This window comes from Acinonyx jubatus, chromosome D4 (assembly GCF_027475565.1).
Source record: "Acinonyx jubatus isolate Ajub_Pintada_27869175 chromosome D4, VMU_Ajub_asm_v1.0, whole genome shotgun sequence".
In the NCBI taxonomy this organism is placed as follows: Eukaryota; Metazoa; Chordata; class Mammalia; order Carnivora; family Felidae; genus Acinonyx; species Acinonyx jubatus.
The window spans coordinates 21,720,195-21,738,830 of NC_069391.1; the positions used below are offsets into that span (position 1 = coordinate 21,720,195).

At 45.3% G+C, this 18,636-nt stretch overlaps 1 protein-coding gene across 17 annotated transcripts in view; it reads left to right on the plus strand.

The window, feature by feature from the left end:
• The first annotated feature begins 500 nt into the window (after positions 1-500).
• The window catches only part of SUSD1 (sushi domain containing 1), a 286,887-nt gene continuing 268,751 nt past the window's right edge, over positions 501-18,636 (plus strand). For 4 of the 17 annotated variants that reach the window (XR_008291039.1, XR_003412801.2, XM_053204792.1 and 1 more), the window contains exons 1-2: positions 3,473-4,032; positions 17,694-17,807. Coding sequence is in view for 12 of the 17 variants with exons in the window: in XM_053204792.1 (XP_053060767.1) it covers positions 3,927-4,032; positions 17,694-17,807 (220 nt within the window). In the remaining 5 variants the exon portion in view is untranslated. Of the gene's footprint in view, positions 525-3,451; positions 4,033-17,693; positions 17,808-18,636 lie in introns of those variants that run through there. The other 13 variants (XR_008291037.1, XR_003412799.2, XR_008291038.1 and 10 more) reach the window with 10 other exon arrangements.

An 18,636-nucleotide genomic window follows, 5' to 3' on the forward strand; every position in this document is an offset into this window, starting at 1 on the left:
TTAGCAATTCTAGAACTATCAGAAACTTCTTTCCTGTGCTTCCAAAGAGTAGAGTAATTTTGTCCTGGAAGGAGTCCCTTTAAGAAGCTCTCTTCATCTTGTATGCCTGTTTGAGGTCCCTTGAAAACACTTCAGATATTGGTCAGTAGTCTCCATATTTTAGCTGCGATTCAAGCATTTTGTCTAACTATACAAGGGCCCTCTGATGAGTAAATTACTATAAAAGTCTTTTTAAAAAATGAAGTTTAAAATGATTTTTTGGGGTGCCTGGCTGGCTCAGTCAGTAGAGCATGTGACTGCCCATCTTGGGGTTGTTAGAGCCCCACGTTGGATGTAGAGATTACTTAAAAATAAAATCTTTAAAAAATAAAACGGTTTTTTTTTTAAGTGTGGAAATTGACAGTGTTTTGGAGAGCCAGGTAGCTGGGATTTGGGAAGCCTGAAGCCTAAAGAAGGAGCTGATGGTGGTGAGCAGCCTGTATGCAGCATGTACACAGATGAGGAGAATAAAATGCTTTGATTTGGTAAGAAGTGTACTCTCCATCTTTTTCAACAATTTCTACATAGTCATTCTCAATTGAATCTTAAAACATTATAAAATCTGCACATTATATTAGTATGTACAAATAATAACTTGAAGTGTACCTATAATTAAATTTTTTTTAAAATGGTATGTATTTTTATTTTTTTCACCCTACCTCCTATCTCTTTTGGTGGATATTTTTGTGGAGATCATGTGGCAAATGTAACCCAATACATTCCCCAAAGCTATCTGGTTTGTTGATGTCATCCTTTCTTGTCTGAAAGCATTGTTGCATATTTAATTGTGTGTGTGTGTGTGTGTGTGTATCTTTGACCACTTTACTAGGGTTTGGGAAAGTGGGGGAGAGAGAACTTTCAGGGCTTACAATGCCATCTTGAAACCAAAAGTCAAAAGTTTTTTTTTTTTTTATAAATGTTTTTATTTATTTTTGAGAGAGAGAGAGTGTGAGCAGGAGAGGGTTACAGAGAGAGAGAGGGAGATACAGAATCCAAAGCAGGCTCCAGGCTCTGAGCTGTCAGCACAGAGCCTGACAAAACCTACAAACCTTGAAGTTGGATGCTTAACCGACTGAGCCACCCAGGCATCCCAAAAGTCAAAAGGTTTTTGATGAAGTTATAAAAATCTAGATATGGACAAAAAGAGCTCTCTCTAAATTTCTTTAAGAAGGTGTTGCGTGTTGTCTATGTTCTCTTAAAAGCAGAATATCTTTCTTAAGCTAAATATTTTCTCAGCAATAATCCCATTGCTGCAAATTTAATGCTAGTTTAATATTCTGTTTTAATTCTAGTGACACATATCGACCAGGAGATTATTTTTCATTTTGTGATTCCATGAACTCACTATTGGGTAAGAAGTAATTCTTTTCACGAAAAAAATATTTGCTTGAAAGCAACAAAATGAGCCAACAAAATAACTGATGGGAGCCACAAATCTAATGTGGAATATGAATGACATGGATTGTGCTAGTATAAACTTTTCAAAATATTAAAAACACGAATCACATAAATATAAAAAGAAAACCTAAGATTTTATTCAACTAATTAATTCATGAGGGACTGAGCGAGATGTTGACTTCAAAGGAGAACTAGTGGGGTGCCTGGGTGGCTCAGTAGGTTCAGCCCCTGACTTTGGCTCAGGTCATGATCCCACAGTGCAGTTTGTGAGTTCCAGTCCCACATTGGGCTCTGTGCTGACAGCTCAGAGCCTGGAGCCTGCTTCGATCCTGTGTCTCCCTCTCTCTGCCCCTCCCCCACTTGCACACTGTCTCTCTCTCAGAAGTAAATAAACATTAAAAAAAAAATTTTTTTTAAAGGCCAACTAGTAAGATATCAAGGTTCAGAGGAAAATTTGAAGAATTTATGTATATGTATATGTATATACATACATATATATATGTGTATATATATATATATATATATATACACATATATATATATAGATGTCTGTTAGGTGTGCTGAGATGAACCTAGTCAATAGAAAGTCTACCTAATACCTAATAGAATTAGGTAACATCTGGAAAGGTTACAACACCCAACACCTCACTGAAAAGACCCAGTAAACTTGCCCATTTCCAAGTTTTGTACTATTTTTCCTGATATCATCAATTTATAAATATATGCATACATAGACACATATACACAAATATATTTAATTGTATTTATTTACTCTGCAGAAGGACATGGCAGAGAAGAAGTATAGGTTGGTTTAAAAAGGTCATAAATGAGTGTATTTTTGTGGAAGCAATTACATGATTTCAAAGTTCACGAAGAGTTAACCTTAGCAGAACTTTTGTCTAAATTATAGAGGACAGACCACAGTATCCCCACTGCCCATCTACTACTCCCCAAAGCATGCTCTTATCTTTGCTTCACAAAAAAATAATTAGCAAGAAAGCCTGCTGCAAAAGAGCCTAGGCAGTTTATTTTTAACTACTTCTTTTTAAGGCTACACAACAAGTTTGGCCCTTATATGGGTGTGTTCATGGGTGGTTAGATTTAGAGCAGGCTCATGGAAGAGAAAGCACGTGAAGATATGGGTTTAGGAGTGGGGGGCCCTGCTCTTGGACAGGCATAACAAGCTCGAAGCCTTCAAACTGGAACTTATTTTCCCCACCCTGCAGCCTCTCCCTACCCCAACTTGCCAATATTCCCTTTGGGTCTCAGTCTCAGTGACTCCCACCACCATCAACCCAGCTGCCCAAACCAGAAATTTAGGCGACATCTGTTAATTTCTCTTTCCTTTTCTTTCACATTCTACTGGTCACAAAATCCAGTGGATTCCACCCAATACCACTCTGATTTGCCACTTCTCATTGCCAATGCCCTGCTCCTGGACTTGTCCTCTCATGCCTGGATTCCTGCAGCAGCCCCAGGCTGGTCTGCCCGCCTCCCTTGTCCCAGTCCCACAGAACAGACATGGGAGCCTTTCCTGATGAGGTCACTCTCTGCTTAAAACCCTGTTACAGCTTCTGAGCAACCTCCTTTCCTTGGTTTATGAGGTCGATTTTATCTTGCAGCTTTAATGCCTCTCTCCAACCATCTGTTCCTACTCTAAGGAGGTCCTCCCCATTTCTAGAATACACTGTCAAGTCCCTGTGTCTCAGCATTTGCCCATCTTACCGCTTGGATTCCCCTCCCACATCCTTTTCAGCCTTAGCTTACTTCCTCAAGAAGCCTTCCGACGCCCCAGGCTGAATATCTTGGGTGCAGTAGGAACTCCTGTTAGCTCCTCCCCCACCACAGCTCGGTTGCCTGGTTGTAATCTTGTCACCTGGTTGTTTGCCGCGCTTCTGTGGATTGGGTACTTGGCTTCTTGCCCTCTCACCTTGCCCTTGGAGTGCCAGCCACTTCACCCCAGGTCTCTTTTCCCCTCCTCGAAGATTCCCGCTTCTTCTGCCTCTCACCCCTCTTCCGCTGCCACCCGGGGTGCCACCCTGATCCCCAGGCAGGTTCAGATCTCCAGTTCGTTTGCTATGCTTGAAACACGGCAGACGTTTCCTCCTGACACGGTCCGGGACTCTAGGGTCAGCTATGTCATTGTGTGCTGGATATCTGTTCCCAGTTGCGGAACCTCCGCGCGGACCGTGTCTCTCTGACCGCTGTGTTCCCCGGGCCACCTCGCGCCAGGCGCGCAGCAGGTGCACGGGGAAGTGAGGGGCGCGTAGCAAACGAACGTTTGGCGGGCGCGCAGAGTGCGCAGGCCGTGCGGTGGGGGGAGGGCCCGCGCCCTCCTCGGGACCCCGCGGCTTCTCCGCGCCCTGCGCGGCGCCGGAAGCGGCCGGCCGGCCCCCTCCCCGCGGCGCCCGCCGCCTTATCTCGGCGCCTCGGGGCCGCGGGAGGAGTCGCGGGCGCGCCAGGAGGGACGCGGCGGCGGCGGCGGCGGCATGGGCCGGGGGCCCCGGGGCGCGGGCCGCCCGCCTCGCCGCCTGCTGCCGCTCCTGCTGCTGCTCGGTCTGGCCCGTGGCGCGAGCGGAGCGCGGGGCGCCGACGGTGAGTGCAGGCAAGGGACGGGCAAGGCGCAGGGGCGCCGGCTGGGTGCCTCGCTGGGCCCTAGACGACGCCGGGCGCGCCCCGGACGCTTCCCCGCCCCCAGACCGGGCGGGCGCGGTGCCGGGGCGTGGAGCGCAGGCGGGGCCCCCTCCGGCCGTTGGGGCTCGGGAAGGCGGGCGCACGGACGGAGGAGGGGCTCCCCGCCCTCGCCCCGGGCCGCCGGGGGGCGGGGGTTGGGGGGGGAACCTGTCGCAGACTGCCTCGCCCTCGGCGCCCGGGGACCTGGGGCGAGGCGGGGGTAGGCGGGAGCGCGAGCCCCTGGGGAGAGCCGCGCCCGGTGTGGAAGGGCGCGGAAGGGCGTTCCGACTGCACTGTCACGCTTCCTGCCCTGCTGTGGCTTTTGCACGACAAATTCTTTACCCCAAGCAATTTTCTTTCTGCCTTTTAATTTTTTTTCACCTTAATGAAGACCCAGATGCTAATGTGGTGAGAAAGAAGTGCAAGGAAGTTTACAGGAATAAAGCATTCCTTAACCAAGTCATTCATCCAACACATGGGCCTTGAATAGTTTGCCTGTGCAGGATGTGATGTCCTTGTGCTGGCCCTCATTGAGCTCGTATTCTGGAGGCCACAGACAAGCAAGTCAACCATTTCCAGACAATTGAAACGTATTGTCACATGTGGTGCGAGTTACACAAGAGGATTCGAACCCTTAAGGGCGGTGGTATTTACCCAAGTAACAGTAACGGAAGGCAGACTGCCCTAAGTGCTCCGAAAAGGTGTAGGTGGTCAGAGGAGAGCAAGATTAATTCTAGCTTGGGGAATCTGGTGGCATCATGGATGAGAGGACTGTTGAACTGGGCAAACAAGGCTTGGTAATATTTGGGTATGTGAAGATGAGGGAAAGGGCGTTCCAGCTCATAGCAGAGGGTACAGTCAGCTCTCCATAAATACGTGTGTAGAACGAATGAATTCTACATGGAAGGGACAATGTGAGGATTCACACGGAGGTGTAAAAGCATGGGGCCTGTGATTTCAGTCTGACTGGAATGTAGAAGATGGGTGGGAAATTGAGGTGGAAAAGCAGATTGAATTCAGCAGAAGCCTGAGCACCTTAACTGGCAGACCCAGGGATTTAGACTTAGCTGTTCCTGGGTGTTGGGAAGCCATTGGAAGTAATTGGAGGTTTCCATACAGGGAGTGACATAAAAAGTGAGAATAAGAAAACCCTCCAGCTTTCTTAGTAAAACCATTCATCCTAAGGTGGAAGGGAACTTCCATGAAGGGAGATATGGGGGTATTTTGTGGCTCCGACTCCTGTTCCCCCAAATTCTCTTCACCTTTTTACTTTTACTACAACTTTTACTATCACTGGTGGACATTTCTCTTGATGGCTTAACCTTCTGGGATGGCCATTTTGGTACATCAGGTATTCTGGTAGGCTTTCTAACTTCCTTCCCGGACTTGGTGCACGTGGCAGAGTGCAGACAAACTTGTAGATGCTTGGGGCCAATTTCAGAACCTGTGTGAAGATTCTCTAGCCTAGGAAATGCTCCAGCGTGGTCCCATCAAGTGACTGGGCTAAGACAGTGGAACAAAATTACTACCTAAGGTCATCCTTAAAGGCTACTATCGGGTGAGTTTCGGGAAATGGAAGTCAGGGTTGCCCCGCTGAGCCTCCTCTCCCTATGTAGGCATCCTTCTTCATTTCCAAACGTGAAGAATCTGGTTTTATTAAGGGCATGTTTCCTTCCAGTGGACAATGTGGGGCATGACTGGAGGCTTAGAGGCACTGAGGAAGTTGTAATAGCTGGCCTGGAATTTCTGAGGACTGGCCCCACTGTAAAGACAGCAGGAGAAGGAGACTGAATGGAGATAATGAAGTAGAAATGGAACGGGAGGACCTAACAGACATTAAGGTGCAAGGGAACAGAAGAGAAAGGGGACACTAAGGTTTGGGGACTGCGTGAACTTAGATATATGGTTCTGTAGGAGGAGGAAGAAGGTTTGGGAAGAAAGATAAGTCCTTTTGGATTCCGGAATTTGAGGTGATGTTAGGGCTTCTGGAGAGGTTGAACTCAATAGGGCGTTAAGACTGTGGATGATAGGTGTGTGCCAGTGATGGAGACTTGGTGGTCAGTTGAAGCCTTGAGGTTAACAAGAGTAGAGCAGTGAGGCTGAGAGCTAGATGCAGAGAGCTCGAGGGAGTGCGGAGACATCCGTTGGCTCTTCAAGATATTCTTCAAAGTGGGGCACCTGGGTGGCTCAGTCGGTTAAATGTCTGACTTCGGCTCAGGTCATGATCTCACAGCTCACGGGTTTGAACCCTGTGTCGGACTCTGTGCTGACAGCTCGGAGCCTGGAGCCTGCTTTGGATTCTGTGTCTCCCTCTCTCTCTGCCCCTCCCCCACTCATGCTGTGTGTCTCTCTCAAAAATAAATAAACACTTAAAAAATTAGAAAAAAAAAGGATACGCTTCAAAGAAATTAGAAGGAGGGGTGTCTGGCTGGCTCAGTGGGAGGAGCATGCGACTCTCAATCCCGGGTTGTGAGTTCGAGACCCACATGGCGTGTAGAGATTACTTAAATAAAACTTAAAAAAAAAAAGAAGGAAAGAGAAGATAGCATTCGGCTGGCTGGTGGTGGTAAAGAAGACACAAGCACGTTTTAGAATGAAGGGTATCGTTCCATAGAGAGGGAGACACTGAAAATTAAAAGATAAATGAGGTATTTAATGGAGCATGTCAAAAAGCAAAGTTGGGCTACAAGTGGGAAAGCTTAGTCTCTGAGAGGGGAGGGAGGGAGGGGGAAGAATGGAGAACTGCCCTTCCCTCCTCCTGAGCTGTCTACTTAGTGAGAGCTATTCATGTTTCAAAACCAGCCCAGTTGTCTCCCCCCCCCCCCCCGCCCCCACCGGAAGTTGTCCAGTTCCCTTGCAGCACCAGCGGTACCCTGCCTGTCCCTGTGTACCATACTTGTATGGGATACTCTCACACTTGCGTACGTATTTATATGGTACCCTTACTCTACACACTGATACCATATTGCAGTGTAGTTGTTTACTAGCCTAACAGCTCCGTGTGAGTAGAGATCGTGGCCTGTATTAGGAGTTTGGTATGAAAGTAAACGAAGCCCACCCAAATGAGAACAGGCGAGGGCTCTTTATATAGAGTTTGCTACTATAGCCGGAGAGTCAGCCGGCATCACTTACATTTATCAGACTCAAAAACGGGCAGAGGTGTATAAAAGCTCGATAGTGGATCAAAGGGGAAGGGGAAGGCTTCCTGTTGGCATGGAGAAGCTGGCGGTGGCTTTACTAACAGCAGGCCTTGTTTGTGATTGGTTACGGGAGTATATTTGGCTTTCTCTGATTGGTCCTAAGTTTGAAGTGAGGGCAACAGTTAGGGGAGCCGGCTGTTATTGATTAAATCCTGACCAATTTGGGACTTACAGCTACAGAGGTTGTGGTTTGACTTCCTGGACTGATGGCTGCAGATTGTGGGTCAGCGTTCTATTTTTGTATATGGTCTGGCCATTGTCTGTTTATAGATTCAGTCTCTCATTGGTTACATGTGCTGAATTACATTGAATTGTTATCCAAGGTGCTTTGGGGAAGAAAGAGTGGAGGAGCTCTATTCAGAGGTCCCTAGTGTGAGGGAAGTGCGAGTTGCACAGTTGGGAGAGCAGGAGGGTGTGGGTGGGTGGGTGGGGTGCCAAGCCCAGGGGAGGGAAGGTTAGGAATGGGCTAGGATGGGAACCAGTCAGTCCTGTTTCTCTCCCTTCTCTGGCAGGGCTCTGAGGCGGGAGTGGCAGGGGCCTTGTTGGCTCAGGACTGGCTGGGGTTCGAAAGGCCAGAAGGAGGACAGGCAGAGGCCTTGAGAATCTAGAGGGAACACTGGGGCAGAGGCCTGAGGAAATTGTTCTTGCTTTGTAAAGTGCACATGATGTCACTAATCATGCATTTCATAGGCCTCTTATTCACTCTGTCATCCTGAGTCAGAGCAGCATAGTCACTCTTCAGCCCGGGGGTGGTGGGGGGGGGGGAAGAGAAATGGTTGAGGGAGGGAGGGAGTTGTTTTGGAATGATTTACAGTTGCTCAAGGTGAGGGAGCCGAATTCGAGCTGATGAAGAAGATCCTCCCTGTAGCCTGTCTTCCATCTCCAGGGACCTGGCCCTGGGCACATCTTCATTCAGCCTTCTGGTCAAATCCTAAAATGGGTTCCCCATTCTCTGTAGCCCCAGGTAGCAAGTGGCCTATTGGCAGAGGAGACAGGGGAAATGAATTGCATGGATTAAAAAGAAGTTTTCCATCTGGTTGACAGCGTGAGTCAGGTGTGAGGCAACGCTTAGTGGGTGACATGCTGGATGTCAACCGAGGGTGTGGCCTCAATGAAGCGCTCCTTAACTCAAAACCTTTGAAATTGGGGCACTTAGGATTGGTTCCTGGTCTGTAGGCCACGTGTGGGGGGCCCCACCGTGAGCTGGTGTTGGTCAAACAGGAAAGGGGACACAAGAGGGCAAAAGGGCAAAAGGAAGCTAAGGGCCCTATAACCATTTTCCACAAGGAAAGACTGCAGGTTCCTGATGTGGAATGTCAGTCCTGGGTTGGGGTGGGGAAGAGAAATGTATGGTGGTCCACATTGTCCTGCAAGGATCGCTTTGCCCGAGAGGAGAGTGCACTCTGTCTTGGGGGATTTTAAAACAGAGGCTATGGTTTTGTTTTGTTTTGTTTTGTTTTGTTTTGTTTTGTTTTTTGGGGATGTGGAAAGGAGAGAATTTGAGGTTTCTCAAGTTCCATTCATTTCAGGAATTTGATGCAGTCCTTTAAGAGCAATGCAATTTTGGGGTGCCTGGGTGGCTCAGTCAGTTCATCCTCCAACTTCGGCTCAGGTCATGATTTCTTGGTTCATGAGTCCAAGCCCCACATCAGGCTCTCTGCTGACAGTGCAGAGCCTGCTTTGGATTCTTTCTCCCCCTCTATCTCTGCCCTTCCCCTGATTTCTCTCTCTTCTCTTTCTCAATAAATAAAATAAACTTAGGGGTGCCTGGGTGGCTCAGTCGGCTAAGTGTCCAACTTTGGCTCAGGTCATGATCCCACTGTTTGTGAGTTCAAACCCCACATCAGGCTCTGTGCTGACAGCTCAGAGCCTGGAGCCTGCTTCAGATTCTCTCTGCCCCTCTCTCTGCTCCCTCTCTGTCTTTCACTCTCAAAAATAAACATTAAAAAAAAAGAAAGGAAGGAAGAAAAAGAGAAGTTTAACATAATGTGGAAGACTTGGGAATGCTCTTCCAGAGTTTTAGCTGGATGTTTTAGTTTTAAGCTTGTTTGTTTCCTCAGGTCATTTGCAGTGTTTCCACATATGGCCACAAGTATATCCTGAGAGACAGGATCTCATGAAGCTTGTGCAGTGCATTTGTTTGGTATGACTGTGAATAGCTGGGGATTAGATTAAGATTTAAATGGAAGCACTCCATTTGTGATTTTAAACTACCTTCTACCCTTGGCAGTGGACACAATCTCTTCATTGTGTTGTCAGAGCCCATGTGCTGTTATTTCATTTAAATCGTTGCTTGCATATCGAAATACAGAGCAAGGGCGCCTAGGTGGCTCTGTTGGTTAAGTGTTAGACTCTTGATTTTGGCTCACATCATGATCTCACAGTTTGAGAGTTCAAGCCCTATGTTGGGCTCTATGCTAATAGCATGGAACCTGCTTGGGATTCTCTCTCTCTCTCTCTCTCTCTCTCTCTCTCTCAAAATAAATAAACTTAAAAAAAGGAAAGAAATACAGAGCGAGAATGTCTTGCTCAGGCTGCCACCCTCCATTCCATCCTGAGGTTTGGTCTACTTGGTGCTTAGAGGAGAGGAGGGGGTGGTGAGCAGGGCTGAAAGGGTGAGGACGCTGAACACTTCCAAGGTCTGAGTCAGGTGTTACCCAGAAGGCTGGAAGGATGTGGAGAAGACAGAGGGGGTGATTATGTAAATTAAGGTATTATGGATCCTAGAATATCAACCCCATGAATAGGTAGGCATCTGTCCACACAAAGATACTGCTTTGGGTTTTTGCACAAGTGCAGTTTTCCATCACCCTCTTCATTAGTATAATTGGGAGTTGGCTAGCTGTTCACTATTTTCATTTATTCATTAACGGAATTGTTGAGTGGTGGTTATAATAGCATCTAACATATTCTAACTGCTTTACGTATATTAACTCATTTATTCTTTATTCCTCACAACAGCCATATGAGGTGGGCTTTTATTATTCTCACATTCAGAATTACAGGAAACTGAGGCACAGAGACCTCTCAAGGATTACACAGCCAGAAAGTGGCATAATGTCTCTTCCCCCTGCTCTTAACCACTGTGCCAAATAGCAGGCACTGCATCTTGCATGACCTGTTTCTAACAATAATTGCAACATCAACGGAAAGAGGCATAAATATTCATGTAAATTAGCCCTTTGTTTAGTGCTTTAGAGTTCATACAGCATTTATATTTTTCATTTAATCCTCGTGACACAATTCCATCTCACAGATTAAAACTGGAGGACTGACAGTTTAACTTGCCTGAGATCACCTAACCAGGGAGCAAGAGAGAAGTCCTCCAGTCTAGGTGGAGACACCAAAAGCTGTCTCGTTCTCTCACTGTTGAATGTGATTTTAGCTGGTTTAGTTGATAAGGAGTGCTGAAGGGAAGTGAATCTAGGTCGTCCTTGCTGGGGGCACAATAATAGTAACAAAAAGGGCTTAGCCTTTTTGTCTGTCTAGACCTTAGAGTCCCCATTGTCTCTGCCAGTAATTCTAGGTATCCCTAGGGTGGGGGATGGGGGTCCCTCACCTCCGTAGGAGTGCCCTTGGTTACTGCATGGCTGCCACCTCTTCATGACAGAATTAAGTCATCCTTGGTATGGATGTGAAGCTGCCTCCCAACACCTCCTCCCCCCCACCCCACTTCCCCTCATGCAAAGGCATGGCAGTCTTTCTGTTGGCCTGGAGAATTCCCATTCCTTGGGAATATCTCTGTCACCTTGTCCAGCTATGCTGTGCATCAGTTTAGACTTGGTGAAAGAGATCTTCAGTGTTGCCTTTTCTTTCCCCAGGATTCTGACCCAAGTCCATGAGGTTGAACCAGACTTGCAGTGCTGTTAGTGTGGTGGACCACACTAGGAGCTCCACCCAGGAGCTTCTTAGAAATGCAGATTCTCAGGCCCCACCCCATACCTACTGAATGAGAATGTCTGGGGATTCTGGTGTTCCCCGCCTCCCCACCTCCCACCTGGGGATTCTGTTTTAACAAGCTCTCCCAGGTCGGGTGACCAGCTGTCTTGGTTTGCACCTTAATGAGGTGTTTTCTGGGTCATAGGATTTGTAGTATTAAAACAGGGATGAAGGGGTCACTCCATCTCTATGTGATTCTTAACTGAGCTACAGGCTGGTGAACAGTGGAACTGTTGTGTGCTCAGATGTGGCCCTCCCCGCCCTGTCTTTTCTCCCCGCCCTTGGATTAGAGTTGTGCTTCCTGCCCCTTTCTTTAGGATAAGTTGTTTTCCGCTGCCCCCCAAGAGGCTACTTAGTTCCTCAAGCAATTAGAACTCAGAAGCTGCGGTGTAAGGCCCTACAGACTAGGTTAATTATGGCTGAATAACAAGATTTAGCTGAAGTCCTTCTTCCTCTGGAAGCTGCTTTCCCTTCTGCAGGTAGTCTGAGAAGCCTTTGGTAGCCTCGTGTATGTCTTGTCTTTTTTTTTTTTCCCTTTTTTTTGAGACACAGAGAGACAGAGCCTGAGCAGGGGAGGGGCAGAGAGAGAGGGAGACACAGAATCGGAAGCAGGCTCCAGGCACTGAGCTGTCAGCACAGAGCCCAATGCGGGGCTCGAACTCACAAATTGAGATCATGACCTGAACCAGAGTTGGATGCTTAATCGACTGAGCCACCCAGGTACCTCTACATGTTGTCTTCTTTGCTGGTATGGGGAACAGACATTTATTGAACCAAACATGCCAAGTACTGTCCTTTTGGGGTTATACTTCGCTAAATTATTCCTAGTGGGTCATTAAGATAAGTACTCTAATGATGGGGTTTTGGGGTGGTCGGGGTTTGGAGTCAACGGCCAAGAAAGAATTCTTGAAGACATCTTTGGTGCAAAAAGGTGATTTTATTAAACTACGGGGACAGGATATGTGGGCAGAAAGAGCTGCACTGGGATTGTGAAGAGTGACTATATACCTTCAGGTTAGGAAGAGGTTAGGGACAGCATAAGTCTCTAAGGTATTTTGGAAACAAGGTTTCCAGGACCTTGAGGGGCTAACTGTTGTTAGGAAAACGTCATTTAGTATTGCTTAGTAAAACCTCAGTCATGAGACACTTGAGATACATATCAGGGGCCACATATTTGGAGTATAATTGCCAACAAATACTTGGGGGTTAAAGATAAAGGATGTTTGCAAAGGAATTTTTATGTGTTTAAGGAGACTCAGGATCCTGGGGAGGGGGGGCAGTCAGGATAATGTTAAGCCAAGGTTCTCTTTTGCCTCTAGCAAAGTGTCATCATTGAGGCAGCTGAGTCCTACAGGGAGGTCACTCTGCCTGTTCCAAGGACTTGTCATTGGGCTGTAGTCAGTAAGGAAATTTAATTTTTCATTTGCCTTTGTTTCCCACATTACCATGGCAAGCACTTAAACTCCCTTACATCTTGATGAGGCTGATATTAGGGTTCCAGGAATGTAAACTGAAGGAGACTCCTGGCCTACAGGATTGTGATCTTTTTCAGTCAACCATTTGTTTTCTTTCCTTTCCTTTGTTGTTGGCCAGCCAGGAGTGTCTGAGGAATATCACACACATCCCACCTAGGGGATGGGGCACGGGATGCTGTTAGTTTATACTTTGCCCTCAACTTGCCTTATGTTCCCTCATCACTAAGGGTGAAGTCTCAGATGATTAGGGAGGGGGCAAGGACTTTGGAGCCCACTTTAAACTCTTCTGCTCAAAATGTGGTTCCCCTGGGAGCTTGTGAGACCTGCAAACTATAGGGCCCCACCCAGACAAGCTGAATCAGAGCCTGCAGTTTAACATTGTCTGTCCCCAGGTGATTTGAATGCTCTTTAAAATTTGAAAAGCCCAAAGCCCTTGTTTTACAGAAGAAAAAACTGAGATCCAGAGAGGTTCAATGATTTGTTAAAGGTCATACAATGAATCAGACTCAGCTAGATTTAGGATTCAATTTGGAGTCTCAGGTTCAGTGCTTCCTTCCCCCTGCCCCCCCACCCCCCCACCCCTATCTGACTGCCTTCTTATAAGGCTTTATTTTGTCTGGTTCTGTTTATTGAATGAACTTGAACTTAATTCAATTTATTTAAAAAACTTTACATTCTGTCCTTCACTAATTCAGACTGGACTTCCTTTAATTTATCTGAGTGGGTGGCACTACCTTATTTCTTAATTTTTTTGTGTGTGTTTATTAGATTCAATCAAGGATTGAATGAAATAATCCTTTTCTATCTGATACAAGTTTCTGGAACTGGATGTATAAAAATGCTTCCATGTTTATAAAAACAAATATTCCATATAAGAAAAAAACTCAGACATTTTGTCATTTTGTTGTTGGTTTCATTAATATGGTATTTATTTCTGTTATTGCACAATACATACACAGAAGAATGTTCATCATTGTATGGTTGATCACAGTGGATTTGTGGACTTGACCAGGATCCATTTTTTCAAAAGTATTTCCAGAATTTTGGTTGTGTGTGGTTATGAATTGACAGTGTCCTACAGCACTGTTTAAAAATGTTATATGTTGGGGCGCCTGGGTGGCTCAGTCGGTTGAGCGTCCGACTTCAGCTCAGATCACGATCTCGCGGTCCGTGAGTTCGAACCCCGCATCTGGCTCTGGGCTGATGGCTCGGAGCCTGGAGCCTGCTTCCGATTCTGTGTCTCCCTCTCTCTCTGTCCCTCCCCCATTCATGCTCTGTCTCTCTCTGTCTCAAAAATAAATAAACGTTAAAAAAAAATTTTAAAAAAAATGTTATACGTTAAAATGGTTACATATATTTACCTGATGGACATTTAGGTATGGGGATGCATTCTCACTTCAGCTCTGCCTGTTGCCCCTATAATCCGGAGCCTCTCTGGTCCATTTCTCCAGGTTGTACAACTTTGTTCTATTCCAGGGTTAGTGAGGGCAACTGGGTATCCCATACTCCTTATCCGTATTTACACCTAGTTCCTTCACTTTGAGCCTGTCCCTTACTCCTGCCTTCTAAAGTGCTCAGTGGCCCCAATTCCTGAGCCTTTTGGGGTCAGCTCTTAGTTCCTCTTCTCAGGACATTCCCGTATGTCCATCTCTTCCATCTTATGAAATATTGTTGACATCCTCATTTGCCATCATCTTGTCTGCCAAAGTTTATGCCTTTCTGGTCCTAGATGTCATTCGGTGGGGGGGGGGGGGGGTGGCTTTGAGAATGTATTAAATCTGCAGTGTTCAATTGGAAAGTCATTTGTAATAGAAAAACCTTTAAAAAAATGTTTATTTTAAAAAGAGAGAGAGAGACAGAATGAGTGAGAGAAGGGCAGAGCAGGGGGACAGAGGATCCAAAGCAGGCTCTGCGCTGCCTGCAGTGAGCCTGGCGTGGGTCTTGAACTCATGAACTACAAGGTCATGACCTGAGCCAAAGTCGGATGCCCAACTTACTGAGCCACCCAGGTACCCCTGTAATAAAAAAACTTTTATGTGTATTTTCTTACAAGCTCTTTTTTATTCCTAATGTTGTGTGTTTGCATATGCTTTTTTCCTCTCACCAATTTCACTGAGTTATGACTACCAGTCTTTATGATGCACTGACTTTGGGGAAAGGTTTTTTTTGTGTGTTTTTTTTTTTTTATCCTAATGAATTTGAATATAGTTTTTTTCTTTCTTTTTTAAAAGATCTTATTTTTCAGTAATCTCTAAACCCATTCTGGGGCTTGAACCCACAACTCTGAGATCAAGAGTTGCATGTTCCACTGACTAAGCCAGCCAGGAGCCCCTGATTTCTTCCTTACTAATTCCTCACCCTCTCCCCAGATAAACCTCTATTTTCTTTTAGGAATTTATTTTCCCCCTGAATTTCTTGCATTAAAATTCTAAGGGGGGTGTGTGTGTGTGTGTGTGTGTGTGTGTGTGTGTGTGTTTCCTGGCTGGCTGCTTTCTTTCTCTCTTTGAAAGTACCAAACCATGAAAAACCCAAAAGTTTCTGGAGTAAATACCTTCTTATATCTAGTATTAAACATTCAATTTTGCTATCCTCTTAGTCCTGAGCATTTTTTAAGAGACTGTTCTGCAGTTCCCAAGTAGGTTTTTTAGGGGGGACACTCATCTTTTGTTTTATTTTGTAGTCTTATCACATGGTTACGTGGTAGTCAGATAGAATGTCCTCTACAATCTCTACTTTTTTTTGCACCTTGTTGCATTTTTTTGTAATGGTCTGGGATATAACACATTTTGTAAATATTCCGTGGTTAATTTCATATCCCTTAGTGGTAAGCAGTGGTTTGTCTCATTTCTGTGTTATATTTGTTTTAAAAGAAAAAGCAGTCATGGTTAATTAGCAGTACAGATCTTCCTGAATTCATGATTGGATTACATTCTAACTTGAAAATCTCCTAAGTCAAAAATGCATTTCATACTCCTAACCTATCAAACATTGTAGCTTAGCCATGCCTACCGTAAACTTGCCCAAAACAAGTTTGCCTACAGTTGGGCAAAATCACTTAACTATTTTATACTGAAATGTTGGATATCTCATGTAATTTATTGAATACCATACTGAAAATGATAAACAGCATGGCCGTGTGGGTGCAGAATGGTTCCTGAGCATATGGGTTGTTTACCTTTCTGAGTGCTCGGCTGACTGGGAGCCGCAGCTGGCTGTCACTGCCTAACATCATGACAGAGGGTCACTGCGTATCACTCACTGGCCTGGGGAAAGATAAAAATTTAAAGTGTGTTTTCTACTGAATGTGTATCACTTTTGCTCCATTGTAAAGCTGAAAAGTTGTAAGGTGAACCATCGTAAGTCAGGGATTGTCTGTCCTTGGAAATCTCCCTGTCTCAGTTGCTTAGAGCAACCTGAGGGCTAAGTCTTTATTAGCTGGGTGGTAATGGGGCCAAGGCTAAGATGGAATTTCATGCTCAAAGACTGTCCTCATTAGGCCACTCCTGAAATTACAGACACTCGGAGGACAATGTGATATCCCACATAGCCTCAGGTAGAAATTCTTGATCTTGGGGCATATATGGATCACGGTCTGGTAGATGTGTGTGTGTGTGTGTGTGTGTGTGTGTGTGTGTGTGTGTGTGTGTGTGTTAGCCTCACACATTTTTGCTGCCTATGTGAGTAATTGGGATCTGGTCATCTGGCTGGGACCTGGCTATTATCTCAATGGCACTTTTTTTCTAAGTTTATTTATTTTGAGAGAGAGAGCAAGAGTGAGGGAGGGGCAGAGAGAGAGGTGAGGAGAGATAGGATCCCAAACAGGGTCTGCACTGACAGCACGGAGCCACACGTGGGGCTCGAACTCACGAACTGTGAGATCATGACCTGAGCCAAAATCAAGAGTTTGACTCTTAATCGACTGAACCACCCAGGTGCCCCTCAATGGCATTTTAAACACATTCATTTTTTTCCCTAAAAGAAAAAATGGTAGGGTAATAGACAGATGAGTTCTTCTGCCTTCCACTTGCTCTTTGAGTTGTAGCAAGTAGGATTACAGGTTCCTTTATCCATTTAGTCAATAAAAGTATATTGAATGTTTTTATACTGTGCCATGATGATATGTGGGCAAATGACATAATTCCTGTCCTTGAGGAGAAGCTCATTAATAAAATGCAGCTGGGAAGACAGAGCTGGAACAGTGTATAATAACAAATTTACATGGTGGATGTGGGAATTTACAAGGGTTAGTGGAGCACAGAGGAAGATACATTTAATCTTCCCCAAGAACGGAGGAATGGGGAAGACCCCAGGGAGAATGTGATGTTTAAGGGGTGTCTTGAAACAGGAATGGGTGCAAGCTGGAGAGAGAAGGTGGGATAGGCATTCTAGTTGAAGGGCAAACCGTGACTACAGCATGAAGTAGGACAGTGGATAGCATGGGTGGGAAAAAGGGGTCGTTGGCCTCCTGCCTAGAGAATACTGTGTGTGGTTTGGGTTTGGAAACAGTGAGGCTTGGAGGGATTAGCTTAGAGTCAGACTGTTAAGAGCTTTGATTGCCAGGTAGAGATATTTGCACTTTACTCTGTGGTCAGTGAGTAGCTGTTTTGTTGCAGGTTTTTAAGGATGGGATCAGATCTATCTTTTATAATTTTGCAATTCAAATTTTGGTTTTTCATTGTAAATGTCTACTACCCAAAATAGGACTGAAGTTTTGTTTTCCTGGGGCACCTGGGTGGCTCAGTCGGATAAACGTCTGACTTCTGCTCAGGTCATGATCTCACTGCTCAGGTCATGATCTCACGGCTCATGGGTTCGAGCCTCATGTGGGTCTCTGACAGCCCAGAGCCTGGAGTCTGCTTCGGATTCTGTGTCTCCCTCTCTCTGCCCCTCCCCCACCCATGCTCTGTCTTTGTGTCTCAAAAAAAATGTGGAAGTTTTCTTTTCCTGAAATATACAATTTATGATTCAGGTTTAGATGTCTGTGCCACTTGCCACAAACATGCTACCTGCAAGCAAACAGAAGGGATGAAGATGTGTATTTGCAAGTACGGATTTGTGGGCAATGGGAGGACTCACTGCGTTGGTAAGTTCTGAATCCCGGGTCAAGATGAAAAGTTGAATCAACTAATAAGATTCTCTAGTATTAAAGAGCTTATTCCTTGTGGGGAAAACGTTGTTTTGTTCACGTGTTTTTCTTACAAGAAGTTTTGTCTGTTATAATACTCCTTTCTTTTAGTGTTTCCCCGAACCCCTTTCTTTAGCATTTCCAAGGACCTATCTTTCAATGTTAGAGGGTTGTTGAACTTGAATCTCTGGCAACTCTCTGACCTAACACAAATTTGAAATGTTTCAAGTCTTGAGTTTAACTTAACTTGAGTGAATGTTGTATTCCTAAATTTCTCCTGGTTTTTTTGGTGCAAAACGATGAGTATTAGTACCCTGAGGAAAAACAAAATACAATTGCCTATTGGACTTCTTGGCTAATTGGTGAAATACTGTTGCTTAGAGTCTTAGAACTACCAGAATCCATCCTCCAGATTTTTTATAGTTGTAGCCCTTTGGGGTCTTGGGTGTCTTAAAGGAATACAAAGACCTTTAGTCTAGAAGTGTCTAAGATTATTTTTTGCTTCATGGTGTCCACTATGCCATGAGAGTCGGGCAATATCCAGGTTCAAGCCCAACTCAGAGAGAGGGAGAACCTCACAGCATATTTATAATAGTGAATGTTGGGAGCACACAGTTTTCTCCCAGGAACCTTATTACGTGCAGTACAAATATTGATAGTTGTGCACTGACAGTGTATACAACCTTGTTGTGATATCTTTGGGTTTTTTTCTACCTAAAGAAAAATAATAATTCTGAGTTGCAAAAGTCATATTCTACTTCAAAGATAACACGCTTTCACAGTCACA